This window comes from Pseudochaenichthys georgianus, unplaced genomic scaffold (genome assembly GCF_902827115.2).
Source record: "Pseudochaenichthys georgianus unplaced genomic scaffold, fPseGeo1.2 scaffold_200_arrow_ctg1, whole genome shotgun sequence".
NCBI classification, from domain to species: domain Eukaryota; kingdom Metazoa; phylum Chordata; class Actinopteri; order Perciformes; family Channichthyidae; genus Pseudochaenichthys; species Pseudochaenichthys georgianus.
In genome coordinates, this window is record NW_027262720.1 from 1,071,318 (window position 1) to 1,099,073 (window position 27,756).

At 41.0% G+C, this 27,756-nt stretch overlaps 1 protein-coding gene across 1 annotated transcript; it reads left to right on the forward strand.

The window, feature by feature from the left end:
- Positions 1-1,525: 1,525 nt before the first annotated feature.
- Positions 1,526-27,756, forward strand: ulk3 (unc-51 like kinase 3; the record flags this gene model as incomplete). Its single annotated transcript, XM_034077807.1, is given in 11 exon segments — positions 1,526-1,606; positions 5,149-5,288; positions 6,629-6,769; positions 9,372-9,492; positions 15,506-15,601; positions 17,167-17,310; positions 19,304-19,386; positions 21,480-21,509; positions 21,511-21,565; positions 21,568-21,635; positions 27,633-27,756. Coding segments are annotated over 10 exon segments (970 nt in total), but the record flags the coding sequence as incomplete, so codon positions are not given.

Sequence of the window (27,756 nt, forward strand, 5' to 3'; positions counted from 1 at the left end):
AGGTGTGTGTTTAACATGGTGTAGGTGTGTGTTGTACAGTGTGTAGGTGTGTGTTGTACAGTTTGTAGGTGTGTGTTGTACAGGTGTGTGTGGTACAGTGTATAGGTGTGTGTTGTACAGTGTGTAGGTGTGTGTTGTACAGGTGTGTGTTGTACAGTGTGTAGGTGTGTGTTGTACAGTGTGTAGGTGTGTGTTGTACAGGTGTGTGTTGTACATTGTGTAGGTGTGTGTGTGTGTGTGTGTGTGTGTGTGTGTGTGTGTGTGTGTGTGTGTGGTGTGTGTGTGTGTGTGTGTGTGTGTGTGTGTGTGTGTGTGTGTGTGTGGTGGACAGACAGGTCTCAGTTGGTTTGGTTTCCTCTGCTTAATTTTTAATTGTAGCGACCACTCTCTAGTGTTATATTATTAGGAGTGTACCACCCAAGGTTCTGTGGGTGAATTATGTAAACCCACCACAAGAGTATATATATATATAACTGTATATGTGTGTGTATCTGTAGCCTGTTATTGTCTCATTATACCAAACTGTGAATGAGTTCAAGTAAATATTGCTGCTGTATCATCATTAATAATTTAAAATGACGATCAGGGGAGAGGATTTCTAATTTCTCTAAACGCCTGCTCCTTCCACTCCTCTCCTGTTTTACTCAAGTACAATATCTGAGTACTTCTACTTTTACTAAAGTACACTATCTGAGTACTTCTACTTTTACTCAAGTACAATATATGAGTACTTCTACTTTTACTCAAGTACAAGATCTGAGTAGGCTACTTCTTCTTAAATTACTCAAGTACAAGATCTGAGTACTTCTACTTTTACTCAAGTACAAGATCTGAGTACTTCTTCTTAAATTACTCAAGTACAAGATCTGGGTACTTCTACTTTTACTCAAGTACAAGATCTGAGTACTTCTACTTTTACTCAAGAACAAGATCTGAGTACTTCTACTTTTACTCAAGTACAAGATCTGAGTACTTCTTAAATTACTCAAGTACAAGATCTGGGTACTTCTACTTTTACTCAAGTACAAGATCTGAGTACTTCTTCTTAAATTACTCAAGTACAAGATCTGGGTACTTCTACTTTTACTCAAGTACAAGATCTGAGTACTTCTACTTTTACTCAAGAACAAGATCTGAGTACTTCTTCTTAAATTACTCAAGTACAAGATCTGGGTACTTCTACTTTTACTCAAGTACAAGATCTGAGTACTTCTACTTTTACTCAAGAACAAGATCTGAGTACTTCTACTTTTACTCAAGTACAAGTTCTGAGTACTTCTTCTTAAATTACTCAAGTACAAGATCTGAGTACTTCTACTTTTACTCAAGTACAAGATCTGAGTACTTCTACTTTTACTCAAGTACAAGATCTGAGTACTTCTACTTTTACTCAAGTACAAGATCTGAGTACTTCTCCAACCTCTAATATTTGAAGTGCATTCCTCCTGACTGGTGGTTGATATCTTGCAGTACCGCAGTCCCGCCGCTAGATGGCAGCAACATATTTCCTGAGTCTTTTTAAAGACAGCGGATCTGCTGCGGTTCCGCCTTCCCCAGAACAACAATGTAAACAAACTCTTCTTCAAGAGGATCATCAGCTCCTGGTGTGAGTCGGCTGTTTTTAAATGTGATTTAAAACATCCTTCAGTTGTATTTGATGCTAACGGTTGACGGCTACTTGCTAACTGTACATTACCAGCATAGCTTGTGCTACATTAGCAAGAACTAGCTCCTAAACTGAAGGTAAATCCAGTTTAATTAACCGGTGTTATACAGACTTGTTTATTAGGAGGATCAATCATGTCAGGAAACGATTTACGTCATTTGAAGAGCCTGTTTTTAATCCGTGGTGTATCGGGGATATGTAACTCAAGTACTGCACTTAAATACAGTTTTGAGTTACTTGTACGTTAGAATCCGACTCACGATATCGTCCCACAGATGTACATTGTTACAGTAAGAGAAGAGCCAAAGATAGCTTCATGTTAATTAAGAAGATTGCATTACTTAAAGATACATATAGAAATTACACATTTTAGAATATACACATCTAGTACCAGGAACAATTTTGAGATAGCAGCCAGGTGAAAGTATTGGTGAATGGTGTACATTTAGTCCACTACATGTATTTAATACCTTTAGCTACTTTACAGATCTGGATGAATGATGTGAAATATAATCAAGTGTTGAATCAGACTTTAGTTCCACCTGGAGTAAATCCACCAGCTACCCTGCAGTCTACAAAGTACTCCAGACTAGCTGCACCTTCACCAGCTACCCTGCAGTCTACAAAGTACTTCAGACTAGCTGCACCTCCACCAGCTACCCTGCAGTCTACAAAGTACTTCAGACTAGCTGCACCTTCACCAGCTACCCTGCAGTCTACAAAGTACTCCAGACTAGCTGCACCTTCACCAGCTTTGAGAACACTTTCACGATCAATCATTATAAAACATATCATATATATTATTCTGAAATGGACCAATCTGCACAACGACTACTTTTACTGTCTTTCACTATATTTAGATGAGAATACTTTTCTACTTTCACTTGAGGAACATTTTGAATACAGGACTTTTACTGTAACAGAGTATTCCTACACTCTGGTACTTCTACTTTTACTCAAGTACACGATCTGAGTACTTCTAATTTTACTCAAGTACATGATATGAGTACTTCTACTTTTACTCAAGTACATGATCTGAGTACTTCTACTTTTACACAAGTACAAGATCTGAGTACTTCTACTTTTACTCAAGTACATGATATGAGTACTTCTACTTTTACTCAAGTACATGATCTGAGTACTTCTACTTTTACACAAGTACAAGATCTGAGTACTTCTACTTTTACTCAAGTACATGATATGAGTACTTCTACTTTTACTCAAGTACATGATCTGAGTACTTCTACTTTTACTCAAGTTAAATATCTGAGTACTTCTCCCACGTGTGGGAAAGAAACGATACCCAGTGGACTTTGAAATCCTGCCGTTAGTGAACTCTGTAAATTATTGGTCAAATAAATAACTTATTAGTCTGTTTAATGTGGATTGGTTCAGATAGACAGTCCACGCATATATTTCACAATGCATAAAAACATGTACTACACTACTGTTTACATCTCTTTATATATAATATATATATAATATTATTAATGTATTATTTAAGCATATATATATATATATACAAATAGTGCATTTCTGATTTTGTGGTTTATACTTTCTTCCACACATTCATATTACTTTATTTAATATTTCTTTATACTCTATATACTAAAAATACACATTGATTGATATACATGATACACTTACCTATTGATCTTTTAAACACTACTACTTGTTTGTACTTGTCCACCTGCCTGTGTATTTTTGTAAATGGTAATTTCTGTAATATCATCTTTATCTTTAATATTTTATGCCTGCCTCTTAATTAATATTAGGTATGTTTGGCTCTTTCGCTCTAACAATGTAAATGTCCCCTATGTGGGAAGAATTCAGGTATTCTGATTTATTTAGGCCTTTTATATTTAAGCTTTATATTTAAACTGTTTGAACGACTTCTTTCAAATGTTGTGTTCATTTGCTGATTTTCTATTTTATTATGTATTCACATGTAATGAGCCTCAGATTTAAGCTTGTTATCGTCATTCTGATCATGAAGGACTAACAAGAGCCACTCCAGATCTTGCACTATTTCTATTTTATTTCTATTTACTTGCACATCTCAAAACATTCTCTTGCACTATTGTATCTGTTTTATTTGTTCTATGTCCTTTATATATTCATGTTGCGCTGTTGGAGGAGCCCGGGACTTCAGTTTTCCATTGACATATCTGACATATGACGATTTGTCTTTATTAGGATCCCCATTAGCATTAGCACTAGCACGAGCATTAGCTATTCTTCCTGGGGTCCTCACACACACAACACATACACATGCATACATCACAGTTAAAATGAAAACTTAAATGGTCGTCCAATTGTTGCAATCCTAAGGCCAATCAAAAGAAAATACAAATAAGTGTACATAATAATATCTACATACATACCCACAGGCACACTTCAATGTTACGTTACTTTACAATAAAGCCTTGAATCTTGATCTTGAATGTTGAATCAAAGATTATCATCCCTCATGAGCAGGTTAGGGTGAACAACAGGCAGCAGGGCTCCACGTTATAAATGGCCCGCTGGCCCGGAAGCACTATTTAGACACCCCAGGCCAGCATACGTACTTTCCATTTGCACGCTCGGGCCGCTAAAAATATTTCTTTTTTTAAAAAACAAACATGGTCCCGTGGTATTGGTATTTTGACAAGCAATTGTGTTAAATTGTTTCGTTTATTAATGCTACAACATAGCGTTTCGTGAGGAGGTTGTCGTTGTTGGGTGAAAAGCAAACGGCTGTTTTTGCAGGCTCCCGCGTGCTCGTTCACGACAGACTTTCTCGCCACCTAACCATTCGCCAAAATGATTTTAAACCAGCGGTAACCGACCAAGCGCCTGGCAAAAACAATCTTTAAATAAAAGAAAGTCACCGGTGGATTTAAAGGAGAGTGACTGAGCATGAGAAGGAGAGTGACAGAAAGTTTCAGCCACACTGGCTTGATGGATGGAGTTGGCTTCAATATGACGATATAAACAAGGTCTTCTGTCGGCTCTGTACATCAATGCCGACCTATTCTGACAAGTAAGTGAAGAGTAGAACAAATATAAAGGTATTAGCTTCAGGGAAATGTCCCAGCAGTTTAAGATAATGAAGGTTCTAATCTATTACCATTACATTTCTAACTCCTGATAATGACAGGAAGGCAGAACGTGAATTATAAAAATAATAATACTCGTAGCAGAAATGACACCCTCCTTTTTTTCTTTAACAATGACCACAATATAATCATTTTAATAAACCAAATATGAACAATTGAGGAAGAACTGATGATTAAAATGTTGTAGTACAAGTAGTAATGTAGTTTGTGCATAAATTACTATGGCAACCATGTGTTCATTTTCTTCATTATTAGAGTCGAGTTTTTTGGACGAATGCTCCGGGCCAGTGGTAATGAACATCTACTGGCCCTTAATGTCTACCCCTGGGCTGTCATTTTGTATATAAATTGCATGTGTATCAACTGTACTCTACATTTCAGCGCGGACCTGATTGGATGTTTCCGTCGTCAGCATGGCTTCCAGCTCTGGCAGTTTTTCTCCTCCCAAACTGTCAGACTTCATCCTCACGGAGCGCCTCGGCAGCGGCACATACGCCACCGTCTACAAAGCCTACAGGAAGGTGAGTTGGTGGAAGAGGCATGGGCGACACTTTTTTCAGATACAAAATAAACTGTATTGCAAGCCACCCTTTTTACTTTTGTACACACGGCTAATCAAAGAAATAAAATAGAAAAACTTAACTTAAAATGGCCGCTTGAGCACCATAAAGTGAGTCCTACGCAGGTTAATGAGATAAGATAAAATAGGATTATATATTTATCTCGAAGGAAATTGTTGTGCCAGAGTTACAAAAATACAATAAACATAGCAGCATAATAATAAAACTGTACACTAACAGTGCAGTGCAAAGAGCAGTTATAGTAGTAGCAAAAATAGTGAACGTCCAGGCAGAATATCCTTTCTTCCATGTATTGCATATTCCCACTAACATACAGAGCAATGGTTCCACTGGTGCCTTTCCTGTGGTTCTCCTGTAGCGTTTCCTCTGTTCCCTGGTAAACATACCATATGCTCGTCTGGTGCACCGATCCCCCCACCTGTCCCAAATATATAATAATCACCAGGTGCCCAAATTACCCTTCTAAATAAAGGCAGAAATAATTACTTTAATTAACTTAAATACTTACACTAAGTAATAGTACATTCACTCGAAACCAAACAGCAAGAACATATATATTAACCATTAAATAACAAATCAATATATAGCTCCAACACACCTGTAGTGTCAGACTACAGATTTCTTTTCGTAGGAACCATTATCAGAAACAGAATCAGGTTTATCACCAGGTAGGTTGACACGTACGAGGAATTTGACTTGATGTCGTGGTGCATACATAAAAGTAAAACAACAATTACAAACACAGATAGAGAACTATTTAGACGCCTTCAAAAGGGCCCTCAAGTCCCATCTGTTCATCAAGGCTTTCGGCCCTTAAATCTATCTGTTGTTTTGTCTATAGGCGCTATAGAAATCTCAGTTATTATTATTATTATTTTAAGAAAAATATAATAACATTAAAACATGTAAAAAAAAATACAGTAAAACATTGCAGTATTTACAATGAAATAGAATTGGAATATATATTATTATGTGTGTGAGGAACATTATTGAGCTTATTGCAAACAGAAGTCCCCCATCTCCCTGTAAAGAACAAAAGTTCTGACTTTTTCTCAAAAATTCCGACTTTTTCTCAAAATTCCGACTTTTTCTCAAAAATACCGAAGTCTCTTAAATCGATTCGGTTCCTCGGTTTTATTGTCAGAGTTTAAAGATGTTTTATCTACTGTATACTGTTTGAATTCTATTTTGAGATGTTTAAATTCTGGTATTGTTTATTTCTACTCTCTAGTTTCTACTTCATGTTTTGTTGCAATGAAAGAGTATTGTTGGTGTTGCAGGGCGACAGTCGGGAGGTGGTGGCGGTGAAGGTGGTTTCCAAGAAGTCTCTGAACAGGGTGTCTACAGAGAACCTGCTCACAGAGATAGAAATCCTCAAAACCATGAGACACCCTCACATCGTGCAGCTCAAAGACTTCCAGGTACACTTATTTATATATAGAAGCCATGATTATCAGAGGTCTGTCGTACATTCTATACATTTTGTCACTGTCTATATTTTGGAGTTGGTCTATGTTCATGATATTGTTACTTATTATAGCTGGATCAATTATGGACTGCATTAGTTGGGTCACGTTGGTATGGTTGGCATTCATAGTGAATATAATGTGTGTGTGTGTGTGAGCTGTGTGTGTGAGATGTGTGTGAGCTGTGTGTGTGAGGAGTCTGAGACTGGAGCCACACGAGAACCGAAATCGATATCAAAAAAGTCTTCTGTCCACACCCAACAGGCACCAGAAACGTGTCCGTTCACACAAGACCGCTCGAAAGCGCTGGAGACGCTGTAGTACATATGCCGGCCTGTAAGTGGCGCTGTACTTCTGCCACAAAAGCAGCGAAGAAGACTTCCCGCGCATGGTTGCCATGGTTGCCCTTCTGTTTATTCTCCGCTCTGGCTCTTTTTCTCCCTCCCCGAGGCAAGCGTGTGCTCCTGCTGTAAATCTCTCCGGTAGTCCACCAGCAGATGAGGAACACCCGCCTCTCTGTATCTTCCAAGGGACGAGGGGACCGTGCGGCAGAGTTTCAGTTAGATTCCGCCGGTCAGCATGTCCGTTAAAGTTTAAATCTTCCGGACAAAATTAGAATATAAAGTGAAACTCTGCCGCACGGTCCCCTCGTCCCTTGGAAGAGGCGGAGTGCCGGTCAGAGGTCTTCTTTGTTATTTACTGAGCTTTAAAACAAATGGATAACGACTCTATATAATAATATAAGAATAATAAACGGAGCCTCTCTTTTCCTCCCCCTCTCCTGAGAGCCCAGCAGCTGATCTCTGAGCAGGAGAGGCGGGAGATTGCTTCATCGTTATCAGGAAAGGATCGTATAGGCGTAAACATGGAGCCGTTTGCCCCCCCCAGTGTTGCGGCCCCAGATCTACCCACCGTTATCGTTTTCTGCGTTTCCATGTCGGCCTCGTGTGGCCGAACCGTCTATATCAGGGATGGGCAAACGGCGGCCCGGGGGCCCCACCTCCTCTTTTTGCGGCCCTCAGATTAATTTATAAACAACATAATTAATAAAAAATAAAAAAATAATTTTATTTTTTTACTTGTAGTACTGATACCGTCCACTGGATTCCTAGTTGCGTCGCGATTTTGTTCGGCAGCCAAATACCGCCAACTAATCTGTCATGCGTTTGTGTATTGTGTTTCTTTCCCGGGGAAACACTCACGAGAATCACCGGCTGTTGTTATGCCTGCTGAGATGTTAAGTTACCGCTTGTAGTTATGCCTTTACAAGTCTGTAAAGCGACCTTGGGTCTCATGAAAGGCGCTATATGAATCCAAGCTATTATTATTATTAGTTAAGCATTAGTTATGCTAGTTAGACATTAGTTAAAAGTTGTATTTATCGTCTGAATTTGGCGAAACAAGTTTAATATTCTAAAAACCAAGACTTTGTTTATTTGAAATCAGATGAAAACAAACTGTCACGGACCCTGCCGTGTTATCTATGATTACTACGCTTTTCATTCATAATTTCAGCGGGAGGGAGGGGGGGGCGCTGAGGAACAGCAGAGTGCGGGCTGACCGGTGTCTGTGCAGAGTCTGGCTAAAAGTGTCTTAGGTTCAAGTTAGACAGCTAATGTCTGGGTAGTGTTCATGACTTCATGTTTATGTCCTCTTAATGGTTCATCTTGATGCACACACATTTTCCGTGCTTTCCAAAATAGTTTTATTCCACTGTTAAATAACCTGTTCAATACGAACATGCCACTCGTAAACATTAAATAAGATTTCTGTGAACTGATATTTGTTTAGTGGCTTATTAGAGGATGCTCCCTGAAAGATTGTAAAATGTCAATGAAGATGTCAGACTTAGTATATTTGTTAATAATTACATAGAATACATGGAATTTATGTGTGTGTGTGTGTGTTCCAAGTGAATCTGCGGCCCCCTGGTGGCCAGTACATACATTATGTGGCCCCCACCACCATCCAAGTTGCCCATCCCGGGTCTATATGATAGAGACATGTAGCGGATATGACCGATACCGTCCTCGTGTGGCTGCAGCCTGAGTTGTGTAAGCTATGGGTGAGGTGTGTGTGTGAGTTGTGTTTGATGTGTGTGTGGGATTTTGTGATAGTAGATTATTATAATTATTTGTTTTTGTGTGTTATACTAAGTTGATCATTTTCATTAAAGTAAGATTTTGTTCAACACATCTTTGGATGTCAGCATATATTTGTGATAGCTCGTCTGAAAAGTCCATGCAGAACCTCAGCCTCTCAGAAACTCCTGACCTTGCTACATTATATGTTTTAGATTTGATGTAGCTTCTACAAAACAAATGGGGGATGGGTTCGGGAACTATATAAATAAATCCACCTTAAAATCTAATTAACCTATACCCTGAACATTTAAACAATGATGTGTATCTATCTGTATCCACTAAAGCTAGATGTTGATTTAGAATCGCCCTGCAGGACACATCACTCAGTATAATATGTGTATTTTCAAGAATAAATGAAAGTCTTTCTACATTTAAATATGCTCCTGATGGTCTGAACTCTCCTCTGTGATCAGTGGGATGCTGAGAATATCTACCTGATCCTGGAGTGGTGTTCTGGTGGAGATCTGTCGTGCTTTATTCGAAGTCGCAGGATTTTACCTGAAACTGTGGTCCGGCGCTTCCTGCAGCAAATCGGTGAGTCAGCGGCTTCTCTGGGTATCAATTAGTTGTGGTGATTGACATTATTCACCCACGGACCTATGGGTTGGCGTATTGTTCCGCACGGACATTTGAGTTAGCCGGACTTCCTGTTTCCCCCCGTCTTGCTTCCCGGGCTTGAAGTGTTTACATGTGTGTTCAGATGCTAAATAAAAGTCTAGCTTGTACCTTTGATACCCCGACATAAGTCTCGTAGAAGGATCCGAGACTGAACCGAGCATGGCAAGTAACGCCGTTTTTTTCAAACTGCCGGAGTTTTGGGAGACATCTGTGGCCTCATGGTTCGCCCAGACGGAGGCTCAGTTCGCCCTCTGCGGAGTAACTGATGACGCAGTACGCTATTTCCACGTCGTTTCGGCACTGGGAAGCTCCACTGCGATCCGGATGGTGGGCTTTATTACATCTCCCCCTGCCCAGGATAAATATGCAAAGTCTATATCCTGCTAAAGACTTTCGAGCTGTCACGGTCGGAACGGGCCAGACGCCTGCTCGCTATTCATAGCTTGGGAACAGAAAGCCTTCCGACCACATGGAGATGATGCTTAACCTGCTAGGTGCGGAAGAACCCCATTTTTCTATTCATAGAACTGTTTCTTCGGCACATCCCGCCGCATGTTCAGACAGTGCTCGCTAACACGGCTATTACTGAGCCCCGTGCTTTACCCGAAGAAGCTGACCGGTTCTTCCTGGCCACCCAGCGTGTTGCCCCTGAGGTGCTGGCCCCGACACGCAGCGGCACCTTCCCTGGTAGAGGCATGCCACCTAGCAGAAGCTCCGGAGCCGACTCCAGCCCTGGCCTGTGTTCCTACATGCACGCTTCGGGGCGAAAGCGAGGACGTGCCGTCCCCCCTGCACCTACAAGGTAACAGGAAACGCCAAGGCCTGCGCTCGGTAGTGGCTGCGAGCGTGGGCACATCCAACCGGCTCCTGTTCATCAGGGACACCCTCTCTGGTCGCAGACTCCTTTGTGACACAGGAGCCCAGCGGAGCGTCCTGCCGGCTACGGTGGCGGACTCCGCCGGTGGGGGCCACGGCCCACCTTTAACGTCCGCTAACGACACCCCTAGTCGCACCAATGGCACAAAGACAGTGGACCTGTGCTTCGAGGGTCGGCGGTTTAAGTGGGATTTCGTCACGGCTGACATCTCCTTCGCCCTCCTCGGCGCAGACTTCCTGTGCGCTCACGGACTGCTGGTGGACGTCAAGAACAGCCCCCTGGTGGACGCACTGACGTTTGCCTCGTTCGCATGTACCCGCGGCGAGGCGTCATTCAGCGGGGTCTCCAGCTCACTCTCACAGGGTGACAAGTTTCAGCACCTTCTCAGTGAGTTTCCCGGCTTGACGCAGCCCACCTTTTCCGCTGCCACTCCCACACACGGGGTTGACACTGAAGGCGCCCCAGTCTACGCTAGGGCCCAGCGCCTCAACTGGTCAACCCTGACATGCTGGCAGTCGCCAAGTCGGAGTTCGTCATCATGGAGCGTCTGGGCATCATCCGCCGCTCAGACAGCCCTTGGGCTCCACATGGTCCCTAAATCAGCCAGTGGCTGGCGACCGTGTGGTGACTACCGCCGACTTCTCTGCACCAGGCTTGGAATTTCGTCATTTTAGGGGCAAGGCCATTTGGCCTTCCCGTTCACATTTTTTTCAAGGGCACACAGGCCACATGACAGGGCACAAAGGCTGTTTGGTTAAATTACGCTGGTTTTACTGGTTGTACTTTTAAAATGTATTCAGTTACAGAATACATGCTCTAAAATGTCATTTGTAACATATTCCGTTACAATACTCCATCTAATTACCATATTCTAAATACTTGGATTACATCAGCGCTGTTTTACATTTGATCAAGTGTGAATCAAGCTGCTATTTCAGAGTTTGAATCACCCACATGATGCCAGCAAAAACCTACAACTTAACTATAGGACAAACTGAAACATTATGCATCATCTCACAGAAATGTCAGAATTTTAGTTCAAAAAGCAGAAAATCATATGAGAAGGATTCCAAAAGTAACCCCTACAATTCCTTCAAAGAGAAACGTATCCTCCTAACTAGTGATGATAGCTCACCAGCTATCGCTAGTCAATCAACATGACGGAAAAGTGTAGCACTAACGTCAACGCCAGTCGTTTTACAAATGGCTGAATGAATAGCAATAGTGTTTCTTAAACGTATACGTTAAGTTCAGCCATAAACCACATAAGTCAGTCATGTATTATATCAAAACCGCTTAGCAAGAAAAATACTAGATTCAAAGGTGACAGCTATCTGCTAGCTTGTAGAAGCAACACTAGATGTAGACCCCTTGAAGGGAAGACGTTAGCGCTATCCAAACTAGCTAGCTAGCTATCGCTAGTTTTCATGACAAAATGTACTAACGAGTCGACTTTAAATAGACTAATACAATGGTAATTACCTATCAATAGTACTTTCTATAAACACGTACATGTTAAGTCCTTTCAAATACTACCACATCATATCAAAACAGCTTGGTCCGCTTGCTTACCTGTGCTTCTCTTGCTCCCGCGGCTGAGGAGGAGGCTGTCGGGCACCTACAGGCATGTCTGACGGCACAATAACAGCGGGACTGCGCGCACTAATATGACTTCACTCGCGTTGTTTACACGGCATGTCTGACGGAACAATCACAGCAGAGCAATCGCTCTGATCCACAGGCACGGGACTATACTACTGCGAGCACTAGTCTAACTTCACTGGCGTTATTTACACTGGAATTTTTGACAGGGGCACAAAGGCCACTTTGGCCGTGAATTGGATTTTTTTTCACAGGGCATCACGGCCAAAGGGCAGGGCAACGACGGCCGTAGTGAAATTCCCACCCTGCTCTGCACACCTGGCGGGCAAGCTGGTCTTCTCCAAGGTGGATCTGGTGCGGGGCTACCACCAGGTTCCGGTGAACCCCTCGGACGTCCCTAAAACTGCGGTGATAACGCCGTTCGGGCTTTTCGAGTTCCTGCGTATGCCGTTTGGACTTAAGAACGCAGCTCAGTCCTTTCAGCAGCTGATGGATTCAGCGCTCAGAGACAGGCCATTCATCTTCGTCTATTTCAACGACATCCTTGTCGCCAGCTCCTCCTCTGAAGAGCACCAGGCACATCTCCGTGTCTGTTTTGCAAGGCTCATCCAACACGGCCTAATTCTCAACCCGGCGAAGTGTCAGTTCGGGTTGTCCTCCATCCATTTCCTCAGGCATCTCATCAGCAAGGATGGAGCCGGCCCCTTCCCGTCGAAAGTGGAGGCCGTGTCCGCCTTTCCGCGACAGCCTACAGCTCGGGCGCTCCGAGAGTTCCTGGGGATGGTGACGTTTTATCACTGGTTCACCCGCCGGGCGGACCACACCATGCGCCCGCTGTACGAGGCCCTCAAGGACAAGTCCCCCGGACAGGCCATAGACTGGATGGCTGAAAGGGAGGCCGGTTTCGATGCCACCAAAGCCGCCCTGAGTGAAGCCGCCATGTTGGCTCACCCGTCTCACAAGGCCCCCCATCAAATTTTTCAGCCGCCAGTTGACTCCCAGGGCGCAATTACAGCGCTTTCGACAGGAAACTCCTTGGTCTCTATTTGGCGGTTCACCACTTCCGTTTCCTGCTGGAAGGCCGGGAGTTTGCGGCGTTTGTGGATCGCAAGCCACTTTCTGCATGTCCAAAGTGGCAGAGCCGTGGTCCGCCCGACAACAATGCTTTCGTACATCTCCGAGTACACCACGGACATACGACACATCGCTGGCAAGGCTAACGTGGTCACAGACTGCCTCTCCAGAGCAGTCATCGGAGCTGTGCAGCTGGGCCTCGATTACCTCCGCATGGGCACTGACCAGGCCTCTGACCATGGGGTCCAGACCCTCAAGGTCTCGGTCACGGGATTACGCCCGGAGGAGGTCACGGTTGGTGACTCGGACGCGAAGCTGTGGCGTGACATCTCCACGGGCCAGCCTCGACCGCTGGTCCCTGCGGACTGGCGCCGACCAGTTTTTGAGGCGGTTCACAATTTTTCCCACCCGGTAGGAAACCGTCCGTGAAGTTGTTGTTGCAGAAGTTCATGTGGCAGGGGCTTAAGAAGGACATGAGGTCCTGGGTCGACTCATGCATGGCCTGTCAACGGGCTAAGGTCCACCGCCATACTAGGGCACCTTTTGAACTTTTTGCGGTTCCTGAGAGGAGGTTTGACCATGTCAATGTCGACCTCGTAGGTCCGCTTCCCCCTCTCATGGTTTCACCTACCTGTTTACGATGGTGGACTGGACGACCCGCTGGCCCGAAGCCATTCCCCTCACCTCGACGTCGGCTTCCGGCTGTGGGTTTGGGGCTCAAGCCGCACCGCACCACTACATATCACCCCCAGGCTAACGCATTGTGTGAGCGGTTTCACCGATCCATGAAGGCGTCACTGCGTGCCGGCTTGACAGACGGCAACTGGGTGGATAAGCTACCATGGGTTATGCTCGGCCTCAGGTGTGCCACCAAAGAAGACCTGCAGTCCTCGTCGGCAGAGCTCGTCTATGGCCAGGCGCTGCGGGTCCCCACTGTGCCCTGGTCTGCGGCCGGGCAGCGCTCCTCCCTGCTGGAGACCGTCAGGACATTCACGCCCGTCCCCACGTCGCAAGCCAGCTTTCCGGGTGTCCCCCGGATTACGGGTCGCCACAACGCCCACCGCGTTCCCCTTCGGCCCCCTTACGACGGTCCGTTCAGGATCATACGACACGGGTCAAGAGCCTGGTGGTGGACGTTGGTGGCAGGCCTGAGACTGTGTCCGTCGATCGGATTAAGCCTGCTCACGTGGACGTTTCCAGGCCGTTGGAGTTGGCTCGGCCCCCACGTCGGGGCCGTCCTGCCATGTCCCGCCCCCTGTGGGGATGCCCTCGTTGGCGCCCCTGCCCTCGCCTGTGGCCCCGCCCTCAGCCCCTGTGGTCCGTACGCGCCGGGGTCGGGTGGTACTTCCTCCCAGGCGAGAGGATTTTGACTATGGTTGAATTCTGGGGGGGGCTTGTGTGGTGATTGACATTATTCACCCACGGACCTATGGGTTGGCGTATTGTTCCGCACGGACATTTGAGTTAGCCGGACTTCCTGTTTACCCCGGTCTTGCTTCCCGGGCTTGAAGTGTTTACATGTGTGTCCAGATGCTAAATAAAAGTCTAGCTTGTACCTTTGATACCCCGCCTCCGACTCCCGTCTCTCGGCACTACAGTATTATTATATATTTTTGGGGTTTTAGTAATAAACCATCAAATACGAACAATAAGTAAGGGATAATTTGCAGCGAGGTGGTCATTATGGGTAAAAGAACACAGGCTGATCAGAGAGCCTGACGCGAAGCGGAGGGATCTTGATCTGCATGTTTTTCCGTTTGATGTCTATGTCTGGACCATTGCGTAAAAAGGAGGGTTTCTGCCCCGTTACTTCTCCGCTGTTTTCTTGTCCCAGTTCGAAAAGCAAACTGCATGCAGTTTGCAAATATATATATATATATATATATATATATATATATGTATGTATGTATGTATACAGTTAAATCGACCAGACTTCTTTCTGCAGATGTGAGCGTCCTTAACAACGGTCAATGAGTCCTCGATTAACAACGTGTCACGTGTTCTGAATTGACCAATCAGAATCGAGTATTCAACTAAACCATGTAATAATACATTTTAATTTAGGGATTTTGACAGCTATCTGTCTTGTGTAAATTGTTTGAATAGTAACTGTTGTGTTAGAAAGAATATCAATTAGATTCGTGTGTGTGTGTGTGTGTGTGTGTGTGTGTGTGTGTGTGTGTGTGTGTGTGTGTGTGTGTGTGTGTGTGTGTGTGTGTGTGTGTGTGTGTGTGTGTGTGTGTGTGTGTGTGTGTGTGTGTGTGTGTGTGTGTGTGTGTGTGTGTGTGTGTGTGTGTGTTGTGTGTGTGTGTGTGTGTGTGTGGTGTGTGTGTGTGTGTGTGTGTGTGTGTGTGTGTGTGTGTGTGTGTGTGTCAGCCTGTGCCCTGCAGTTTCTTAATGAGCGAAACATCTCTCACCTGGACTTGAAACCTCAAAACATCCTTCTCAGCGGGTCCATCCTGAAACTGGCAGGTGATCACACACACACACACACACACACACACACACACACACACACACACATATGAACTGAATAACTATTGTTGTATTAGTAGTAATGCTTATTACTTGGTCCCTATTTACAATTTCCCCAAAAGATTGCACAAACAAATAAATAAAGTAGTTTGTGCTTTTTTGTTTTGCTTCTAAAGCTACATGTATGAAATCCCCTACGCCATCATTGTCTTTATGTATACTTACACTCAACTGTATGTATTGTATGTAACACATGTTCACATAGTAGTGTTGTTTTTTTACTCTTCTATGCCGATAAAATATTTTATTTTAGCCTTTTATTTCACATGTTTACTCATTTGTTATAATTATAGAAATATTTTAAAGCAATTTGATTGGGTCTTTGTTTTTTTACATATATATTTTATTTTTTATTTGTTCTAATCTGGAGAAACTGCAAACCTAACTCCCCTCGGAAGAAATAATGTACTGTTGGTCTGACCTCCACAGCTCAGCCTTTATTTCAATCTCTAATTAAAGGCTAATTGAAACTCTGACTACTTTTAAATCGAGGCTGAAGACTTTTCTTTTTGCCGCTGCTTTTAATTGATATTCATATCTCCCACTGCGCTGTAACTTTTATTCATGTGCCTGTGTTATTCTTGTTTTATTATCTTTGCTTTTTAAATGCTATTTTATAATATGTTTCTTAATGTCTTTCATTTTTGTAAAGCACTTTGAATTGCCTTGTGTTGAAAAGTGCTATAAATACACTTGCCGTGTGTTAGAAACCTCTCCCTGGTCCCCGGCTTGAGCTTCAGCCTCAGGATCCATGTGTCTGGGATCCTCTCCAGAAGGGAAGGAGTCCTCACATACAGAGCATCAGCTAGTTCCTGAGCAGTGTCCTTCACACGCTGATATCCAAGAGAGGGAGTCACTCAGTCACAAGATGGAGGGATAGAAAGCAGTATTCAATGTTTACTTCAGATTAGCTCCACGTCAGAAATGAGCATGCTTGTCATATGTCTATCTCGTATCAACTTCAAAAACCTACTGCTCACTTACAAAGCCCTACATAACCTGCCCCCCCCCTATCTGGCTGACCTTCTTCAGGAGTACACCCCCTCTCGCTCCCTCCACTCCTCCTCTGCTGGTCTGCTGACCGCCCCCACCCCACGCCTCGTCGCCACGGGTGCTCGGGCTTTTAGCTGCACTGCTCCCAGACTTTTTTTATCATGTTCTGTTGCCTATTAGCTTTTTTTTTTTTTTTTAATTGTACGATGTCCTTGGGTGTCATGAAAGGCGCCTAAAAATAAAATGTATTATTATTATCTCCATAGAGGCTGAACCATCATGTTAATCACATAGCTATCACATGCCTCAAACAGTCCTGATGCTCTTCTAGGTCATCACACATCCTGTCATGTTCACAGCTACAGTTGGGATACCTTTGTGAGCATGCTACTCTCATGTTGGAGGAGGACATTCAGTATTTTCCCAACACCTTGCCTTGTCTCTACTGTTGGTGCCTCGTCTCAGACCTGTCACATTGAATCGTGTTTCCCTCCGTGATTTGCTCTCAGATTTTGGCTTTGCTCGGTACATGTCTCCGTGGGATGAGCAGAGTTCCCTGAGAGGCTCTCCGCTCTACATGGCTCCGGAGATGGTGTGCCGACGGCAGTACGACTCCAGAGTGGATCTGTGGTCTGTGGGCGTCATCCTCTACGGTCAGTAAGAGAAAACATGGATTACACAATGCCTCAAATATTCTGTTAGTTGTAATGCTACTTTGCAGAGATGGCCAAAGTACACCAAAACCTTTACTCAAGTAGAAGTACAGATACTCGTGTTTAAAAATACTCTGGTGAAAGTAGAATAAGTACTGACTCTAAACTTCTTTATTCAAGTCAAAGAAAAGAGGCTTTTGAAGTTGTACTTCAGTAAAAAAGTACCCATAACTAGCAGCTGCTTTAAAGAGTACCTGAACCCTCCCTTTATATTAATAGAACAATAATGTCATTGTTAGCTAATGAATGTTTCCATGCTGAACAACGGCAACATGACAACGTTTTCCATTGGTCCCTCTTCTTTAGAGAAGACCAGGAAGTGATGGATACACGGATCGTGTTCCAACCAATAGGCACGCAGTGACTCTAAAGAATAATGATCACGCACCAACACACATTCAGACTAAAGGAACCAGCTGTTTGGAACATGTGAGAAGTAGAAAGTACAGGTATTTGAGTTCAACATGTAAGAAGTAGAAAGTACAGGTATTTGAGTTCAACATGTGAGAAGTAGAAAGTACAGGTATTGAGTTCAACATGTGAGAAGTAGAAAGTACAGGTATTTGAGTTCAACATGTAAGAAGTAGAAAGTACAGATATTTGAGTTCAACATGGTGAGAAGTAGAAAGTACAGGTATTTGAGTTCAACATGTAAGAAGTAGAAAGTACAGGTATTTGAGTTAAACATGTAAGAAGTAGAAAGTACAGGTATTTGTGTTCAACATGTAAGAAGTAGAAAGTACAGGTATTTGTGTTCAACATGTAAGAAGTAGAAAGTACAGGTATTTGAGTTCAACATGTAAGAAGTAGAAAGTACAGGTATTGGGTTCAACATGAGAGAAGTAGAAAGTACAGGTATTTGTATTCAACATGAGAGAAGTAGAAAGTACAGGTATTTGTATTCAACATGAGAGAAGTAGAAAGTACAGGTATTTGAGTTCAACATGAAAGAAGTAGAAAGTACAGGTATTTGAGTTCAACATGAGAGAAGTAGAAAGTACAGGTATTTGTGTTCTAAATGTAAGAAGTAGAAAGTACAGGTATTTGTGTTCTAAATGTAAGAAGTAGAAAGTACAGGTATTTGAGTTCAACATGTAAGAAGTAGAAAGTTCAGGTATTTGAGTTCAACACGAGAGAAGTAGAAAGTACAGGTATTTGAGTTCAACATGTAAGAAGTAGAAAGTACAGGTATTTGGGTTCAACATGTAAGAAGTAGTAGTCGTCATAAAAATAAGTAGTGGAGTAAAGTACTGATAGCAGAAACATGTACTTAAGTACAGTAACAAAGTATTAGTACTGAATAAAGTTATGCACATAATTTGAAAAGTAAACACAAATAAAATGTAACATCTCAAAATAGAAAAATAAAACGGAACGAAATATATACAAGTTGGTGAAAGATACACATTTGCCCCATTTACTGTGGTACAGTAAAGGTTTGTTGTCACACTACAGGTATGGCTCTGTGTGAGTAACAACGTACTATAGGAGTCATTTACAATTTCTCAACACGACTTAGTGCAAGAGACATTTAAGGTAGCCTAAATAAGATTATTATTTTAGTCAACTTTATTGTCAACCAAGTTTGTGTGTGCAGAGAGATCGAAATACCGTTTCCCACAATCCCGATTACACAAACAAATATATATATAAAAACATATGTATAAAACATGTATATCCGATACAAAATCAACAGACACATTCATACACATGCACACATTAAGATAAAAACACAACCATCAATATATACAAAACAACAGGCACTTCAGTATCTCTGGGAATGTACATTAGTTCCAGACTGTGCGTAGCAGCGTAGAAAGTGTCTTGAGCGTCTGAGTGTGCGTGGGCTCCCACTCTCAGCTACAGGAGATGCATCACGTGTTGTCGGGGAAATCACTGCAGATTGAACTAAACGCCGTTTCTGTTCTTTTAGAGGCCCTGTTTGGGCGAGCACCATTCGCATCCAGATCATACGCTGAGCTGGAGGAGAAGATCCGGAGCAGCCAGCCTATTGAGGTCAGATTCGTGAAATTAGTTAGTTATTAGTGACATTTTGTTAATATTACGACGTACTCACTGTGCACCCTGGTGGGGTGAGATAAAGCTCCACGTGCTGCGTATTCCTCACTTGATACTCAACATGTCACAAACTCTAATTTCACAATGAACTTTATTTAACGAGCACTTTTCATACAGCAGATGCTCCATGACGTGCAATAAAAAGAACATTCAAAACATTTAAACAAGGCCAGAAAGACACTTTGATATCAAGACTGTGGATATAAAATGCAATGACTAAAACATATAACAGAGAATGATTGAAGAACACATTCATTAATATGTCATGTGATGTCTAGATTATCTGTAAAGCACATTGCTTTAGGAAAAGGACTAGCTGTCAGTTTGCCACTGCATCAAAGGTCAGAGTTACTCACTATTGGTATGAGACTATTAGAAAGTGTACTCACACTAACAACGCCTGGGCATAAGAGAACTTAAATAATAAATCATATTTGATGGGGCGCCTCATGCATGTTATTCTTGTAGTCACGTTGTTATTGCTCACACTGAACAACAGCTGTAATTAAAAACACATACCCCTGACTCGTCTTCTCTCCCAGTATTAGTGAATCTTTGCCATTAAACCACTAGGTGGCAGACTTTCACACTTTACCCTCGTCCCCCTCAGGACTCAGTCACCATTCAGGTACCTTTATTATTATTTTTCAATATGTTTATTGATTTTCAGTTTACAAAAAATCACATAGGACGAAGACATAGAACCAAAAGCAATACATATATACACAGGACAACTGCTTTACATTAAAGAAAAGTAGCAACACTAAATTAAATTGGTACATACCACAAGGGCACTCTAATACATCGGCAACATGGAGTTTTCCAGCAATAGGAGCGTATCTCTACAGAGGATATCAGTCATTTACAAATTACCATATTGTAGCACATTATAGCATTATCGTATTATCCTGCGCCAGGTTCGTTCAGAAATTGAGATAGGTCGTTGTTCTTGGTGTACTCTATAAACGTCCCCAGACCTTCTGGAACAGTTCTTGTTTGTCTTTGAGAATGTAAGTGATTTTTTCTAAAGGCAGACGTAAAGAAAGTTCCCTAGACCACCGTGCAATACTAGGTTTGCCCTTTTTACATGTTAAGGCAATCACTCTTTGTGCTTGTAGTAAACATATATCTATAAAAACTTGTTCATAACGTTGTATGCTATGTCCATCCGGATATAGGACAAGTAGGAAAATGTTTGGTTCCAGCTTTAAGATGATCGCTAAAATATTCTGTACTGTTACCCTAACCTCTTCCCAGAATTCCTTTATTCTTGGACATAACCATAGACAATGAAACAGTGTGCCTTTTCCTTCCCCACATCTGGTGTCTGGGATATTTGGGATATATATATATTCAGGTACCTTTATAAAGTTAAATGGAAAATCTGGGATAGAAATAAAATACTCTTTTGTCGACAGGCCGATACAACATTTACAATTATGACCTAAAAAATATTTCTACCATAAGTTGAATTTTAAAAAGGCCCTATCTGTTTTTGAGTCTTCCCTTCCCTGTAGTGGTTCTGTAGGTTTTAGTGCATGTAAATGGTCTGCAGAGGCTAAAGTCCCTGCGTGATGGCCCTATACATATTAATGTGTATGAAAACTCCCATGTAAAAATAAACGTAACAGACTGCTTGAAACTAAAGTAATATCTGTGTCGCTGACATGACACTCTGAAAGTGGCACTTCAACAAACTGGACGAACGAGTTACAGATATTTAACTCTAAATCGACATTACAGCTGATTGCATGCACACACAACCCGTGCATCACCTTTATAACAGTGGAAGATAACGGTGTACTGTAAAAGATGCAGGGCTTTCACAACACTTGTCTCTCTTGTGTCGACTGGAGCTAAATGGATTAGCATATGGCTCATTACCCAGGGATTCACTCAAGAGTGTTAAGGTCATCTTTAGATTTCCCTTGTGAGACTTGAAGGTCTTTGGCAACAATCCGCTGTCCTTTCCCCGGGGGTTGTCCTGTGGATTCACTGCAACATAATAAGGGTCATGTTTTGTGCCTCAGCTGCTCCCGGGGCCCCGAGTATCCAAGAACTTGCAGAGACCTTCTTCTGCGGCTGCTGGACAGAAACCCAGACGCCCGCATCACCTTTAAGAGTTCTTCACGCACCCTTTTGTGGATATGGAGCACATGCCGAGTGCAGACAGCCTCGAGAAAGCGGTGAGAAATACTTTGTTACTTCTCACATGTTGAACACAAATACCTGTACTTTCTACTTCTTACATGTTGAACTCAAATACCTGTACTTTCTACTTCTTACATGTTGAACTCAAATACCTGTACTTTCTACTTCTCACATGTTGAACTCAAATACCTGAACTTTCTACTTCTCTCATGTTGAACACAAGTACCTGTACTTTCTACTTCTTACATGTTGAACTCAAATACCTGTACTTTCTACTTCTCACATGTTGAACCCAAATACCTGTACTTTCTACTTCTTACATGTTGAACTCAAATACCTGAACTTTCTACTTCTCTCATGTTGAACCCAAATACCTGTACTTTCTACTTCTTACATGTTGAACTCAAATACCTGTACTTTCTACTTCTCTCATGTTGAACCCAAATACCTGTACTTTCTACTTCTTACATGTTGAACACAAATACCTGTACTTTCTACTTCTTACATGTTGAACTCAAATACCTGAACTTTCTACTTCTCTCATGTTGAACCCAAATACATGTACTTTCTACTTCATACATGTTGAACACAAATACCTGTACTTTCTACTTCTTACATGTTGAACTCAAATACCTGAACTTTCTACTTCTCTCATGTTGAACCCAAATACCTGTACTTTCTACTTCTTACATGTTGAACTCAAATACCTGTACTTTCTACTTCTCTCATGTTGAACACAAATACCTGAACTTTCTACTTCTCTCATGTTGAACCCAAATACTTGTACTTTCTACTTCATACATGTTGAACACAAATACCTGTACTTTCTACTTCTTACATGTTGAACTCAAATACCTGTACTTTCTACTTCTCTCATGTTGGACACAAATACCTGAACTTTCTACTTCTTACATGTTGAACTCAAATACCTGTACTTTCTACTTCTTACATGTTGAACACAAATACCTGTACTTTCTACTTCTTACATGTTGAACTCAAATACCTGTACTTTCTACTTCTCTCATGTTGAACACAAATACCTGTACTTTCTACTTCTCTCATGTTGAACACAAATACCTGTACTTTCTACTTCTTACATGTTGAACACAAATACCTGTACTTTCTACTTCTTACATGTTGAACACAAATACCTGTACTTTCTACTTCTTACATGTTGAACACAAATACCTGTACTTTCTACTTCTTACACGTTGAACTCAAATACCTGTACTTTCTACTTCTCTCATGTTGAACACAAATACCTGAACTTTCTACTTCTTACATGTTGAACACAAATACCTGTACTTTCTACTTCTCTCATGTTGAACACAATACCTGTACTTTCTACTTCTCACATGTTGAACTCAAATACCTGTACTTCTACTTCTTACATGTTGAACTCAAATACCTTACTTTCTACTTCTCTCATGTTGAACTCAAATACCTGTACTTTCTACTTCTTACATGTTGAACTCAAATACCTGTACTTTCTACTTCTCACATGTTGACTCAAATACCTAACTTTCTACTTCTTCTCATGTTGAACACAAGTACCTGTACTTTCTACTTCTTACATGTTGAACTCAAATACCTGTACTTTCTACTTCTCACATGTTGAACCCAAATACCTGTACTTTCTACTTCTTACATGTTGAACTCAAATACCTGTACTTTCTACTTCTTACATGTTGAACTCAAATACCTGAACTTTCTACTTCTCTCATGTTGAACCCAAATACCTGTACTTTCTACTTCTTACATGTTGAACTCAAATACCTGTACTTTCTACTTCTCTCATGTTGAACCCAAATACCTGTACTTTCTACTTCTTACATGTTGAACACAAATACCTGTACTTTCTACTTCTTACATGTTGAACTCAAATACCTGAACTTTCTACTTCTCTCATGTTGAACCCAAATACATGTACTTTCTACTTCATACATGTTGAACACAAATACCTGTACTTTCTACTTCTTACATGTTGAACTCAAATACCTGAACTTTCTACTTCTCTCATGTTGAACCCAATACATGTACTTTCTACTTCATACATGTTGAACACAAATACCTGTACTTTCTACTTCTTACATGTTGAACTCAAATACCTGAACTTTCTACTTCTCTCATGTTGAACCCAAATACATGTACTTTCTACTTCTCTCATGTTGAACACAAATACCTGAACTTTCTACTTCTTACATGTTGAACTCAAATACCTGAACTTTCTACTTCTCTCATGTTGAACCCAAATACCTGTACTTTCTACTTCTCTCATGTTGAACACAAATACCTGAACTTTCTACTTCTCTCATGTTGAACCCAAATACTTGTACTTTCTACTTCATACATGTTGAACACAAATACCTGTACTTTCTACTTCTTACATGTTGAACTCAAATACCTGAACTTTCTACTTCTCTCATGTTGAACCCAAATACATGTACTTTCTACTTCATACATGTTGAACACAAATACCTGTACTTTCTACTTCTTACATGTTGAACTCAAATACCTGTACTTTCTACTTCTCTCATGTTGAACTCAAGTACCTGTACTTTCTACTTCTTACATGTTGAACTCAAATACCTGTACTTTCTACTTCTCACATGTTGAACTCAAATACCTGAACTTTCTACTTCTCTCATGTTGAACACAAGTACCTGTACTTTCTACTTCTTACATGTTGAACTCAAATACCTGTACTTTCTACTTCTCACATGTTGAACCCAAATACCTGTACTTTCTACTTCTTACATGTTGAACTCAAATACCTGTACTTTCTACTTCTTACATGTTGAACTCAAATACCTGAACTTTCTACTTCTCTCATGTTGAACCCAAATACCTGTACTTTCTACTTCTTACATGTTGAACTCAAATACCTGTACTTTCTACTTCTCTCATGTTGAACCCAAATACCTGTACTTTCTACTTCTTACATGTTGAACACAAATACCTGTACTTTCTACTTCTTACATGTTGAACTCAAATACCTGAACTTTCTACTTCTCTCATGTTGAACCCAAATACATGTACTTTCTACTTCATACATGTTGAACACAAATACCTGTACTTTCTACTTCTTACATGTTGAACTCAAATACCTGAACTTTCTACTTCTCTCATGTTGAACCCAAATACATGTACTTTCTACTTCATACATGTTGAACACAAATACCTGTACTTTCTACTTCTTACATGTTGAACTCAAATACCTGAACTTTCTACTTCTCTCATGTTGAACCCAAATACATGTACTTTCTACTTCTCTCATGTTGAACACAAATACCTGAACTTTCTACTTCTTACATGTTGAACTCAAATACCTGAACTTTCTACTTCTCTCATGTTGAACCCAAATACCTGTACTTTCTACTTCTCTCATGTTGAACACAAATACCTGAACTTTCTACTTCTCTCATGTTGAACCCAAATACTTGTACTTTCTACTTCATACATGTTGAACACAAATACCTGTACTTTCTACTTCTTACATGTTGAACTCAAATACCTGAACTTTCTACTTCTCTCATGTTGAACCCAAATACATGTACTTTCTACTTCATACATGTTGAACACAAATACCTGTACTTTCTACTTCTTACATGTTGAACTCAAATACCTGTACTTTCTACTTCTCTCATGTTGAACACAAATACCTGAACTTTCTACTTCTCTCATGTTGAACACAAATACCTGTACTTTCTACTTCTTACATGTTGAACTCAAATACCTGAACTTTCTACTTCTCTCATGTTGAACCCAAATACATGTACTTTCTACTTCATACATGTTGAACTCAAATACCTGAACTTTCTACTTCTCTCATGTTGAACCCAAATACCTGTACTTTCTACTTCTCTCATGTTGAACACAAATACCTGAACTTTCTACTTCTCTCATGTTGAACCCAAATACTTGTACTTTCTACTTCATACATGTTGAACACAAATACCTGTACTTTCTACTTCTTACATGTTGAACTCAAATACCTGAACTTTCTACTTCTCTCATGTTGAACCCAAATACATGTACTTTCTACTTCATACATGTTGAACACAAATACCTGTACTTTCTACTTCTTACATGTTGAACTCAAATACCTGTACTTTCTACTTCTCTCATGTTGAACACAAATACCTGAACTTTCTACTTCTCTCATGTTGAACACAAATACCTGTACTTTCTACTTCTTACATGTTGAACTCAAATACCTGAACTTTCTACTTCTCTCATGTTGAACCCAAATACATGTACTTTCTACTTCATACATGTTGAACACAAATACCTGTACTTTCTACTTCTTACATGTTGAACTCAAATACCTGTACTTTCTACTTCTTACATGTTGAATTCAAATACCTGTACTTTCTACTTCTCTCATGTTGGACACAAATACCTGAACTTTCTACTTCTTACATGTTGAACTCAAATACCTGTACTTTCTACTTCTTACATGTTGAACACAAATACCTGTACTTTCTACTTCTTACATGTTGAACTCAAATACCTGTACTTTCTACTTCTCTCATGTTGAACACAATACCTGTACTTTCTACTTCTCACATGTTGAACACAAATACCTGTACTTTCTACTTCTCTCATGTTGAACACAAATACCTGTACTTTCTACTTCTTACATGTTGAACACAAATACCTGTACTTTCTACTTCTTACATGTTGAACACAAATACCTGTACTTTCTACTTCTTACATGTTGAACACAAATACCTGTACTTTCTACTTCTTACACGTTGAACTCAAATACCTGTACTTTCTACTTCTCTCATGTTGAACACAAATACCTGAACTTTCTACTTCTTACATGTTGAACACAAATACCTGTACTTTCTACTTCTCTCATGTTGAACACAAATACCTGTACTTTCTACTTCTCACATGTTGAACTCAAATACCTGTACTTTCTACTTTCTTACATGTTGAACTCAAATACCTGTACTTTCTACTTCTCTCATGTTGAACTCAAATACCTGTACTTTCTACTTCTTACATGTTGAACTCAAATACCTGTACTTTCTACTTCTCTCATTTCCCAAACAGCTGGTTCCTTTAGTCTGAATGTGTGTCTGGTGCGTGGTCATTATTCTATAGAGTCACTGCGTGCCTATTGGTTGGAACACGATCCGTGTATCCATCACTTCCTGGTCTTCTCTAAAGAAGAGGGACCAATGGAAACGTTGTCATGTTGCCATTGGTCACCATGGAAACATTCATTAGCTAACAATGACATTATTGTTCTATTGATATAAAGGGAGGTCAGGTACTCTTTAAAGCAGCTGCTAGCTATGGGTACTTTCTACTGAAGTACACTTCAAAGCCTCTTTACTTTTACTTGAGTAAAGAAGTTTAGTCAGTACTTCTACTTTCACCAGAGTATCTTTAAACACGAGTATCTGTACTTCTACTTGAGTAAATCATGTGTTTACTTTTGTCCTCTCTGGCGCTGGCATTTGTGTCTCTACTCTACATGACCATGAATAATGTGTGTAATCGGCTGAGCACATGTGTTAGGTTTTCCCTTCACGCATGTCTGCTTGCACTGACTTTTATCCACTCGGGAAAAACACTGATTATTTTATTTATTTATTTTTATTCTAACCTTTTATGCTTTTAACCTTTTTCATATTACCATATTTTATTCAATATGATCCTTAGATAACTTTTTATTTTATTGTGTTTTCTCCTCATAGCATCGTGAAGCACCTTGAGATGATATTGTTGTTAAAGGGTGCTATATAAAAGAAATGTATTATTATTATTATTATTATTTTTATTATTCAGGCTCTCACATAATTATATTTCTGTAAATATTGTCTTTATTTCTCATTTGATACAATAGTCTTAAATAGCTTTTATAATTGGTTTTGCTGCGTGTTGATCTTTCTCTGTCTTTGCATGCACCCTTTCTACCAAAGCAAATTCAGTAGTTTAACAGCAACAGGGTGAGAATGAAAAACAGGACGGCACAGATTCATTTAGTGATGTCACTTCCTGTTTCCTGTCTTCAGAAGGCGATGGTGCTGCAGGCGGTTCAGAAGGACCAGGAGGGAGAGAGAGACGCCGCGCTCGGTCTCTATTGCAGCGCTTTGGAGCACTTTGTCCCCGCTATCCACTGTAAGAGCATCACTTCCT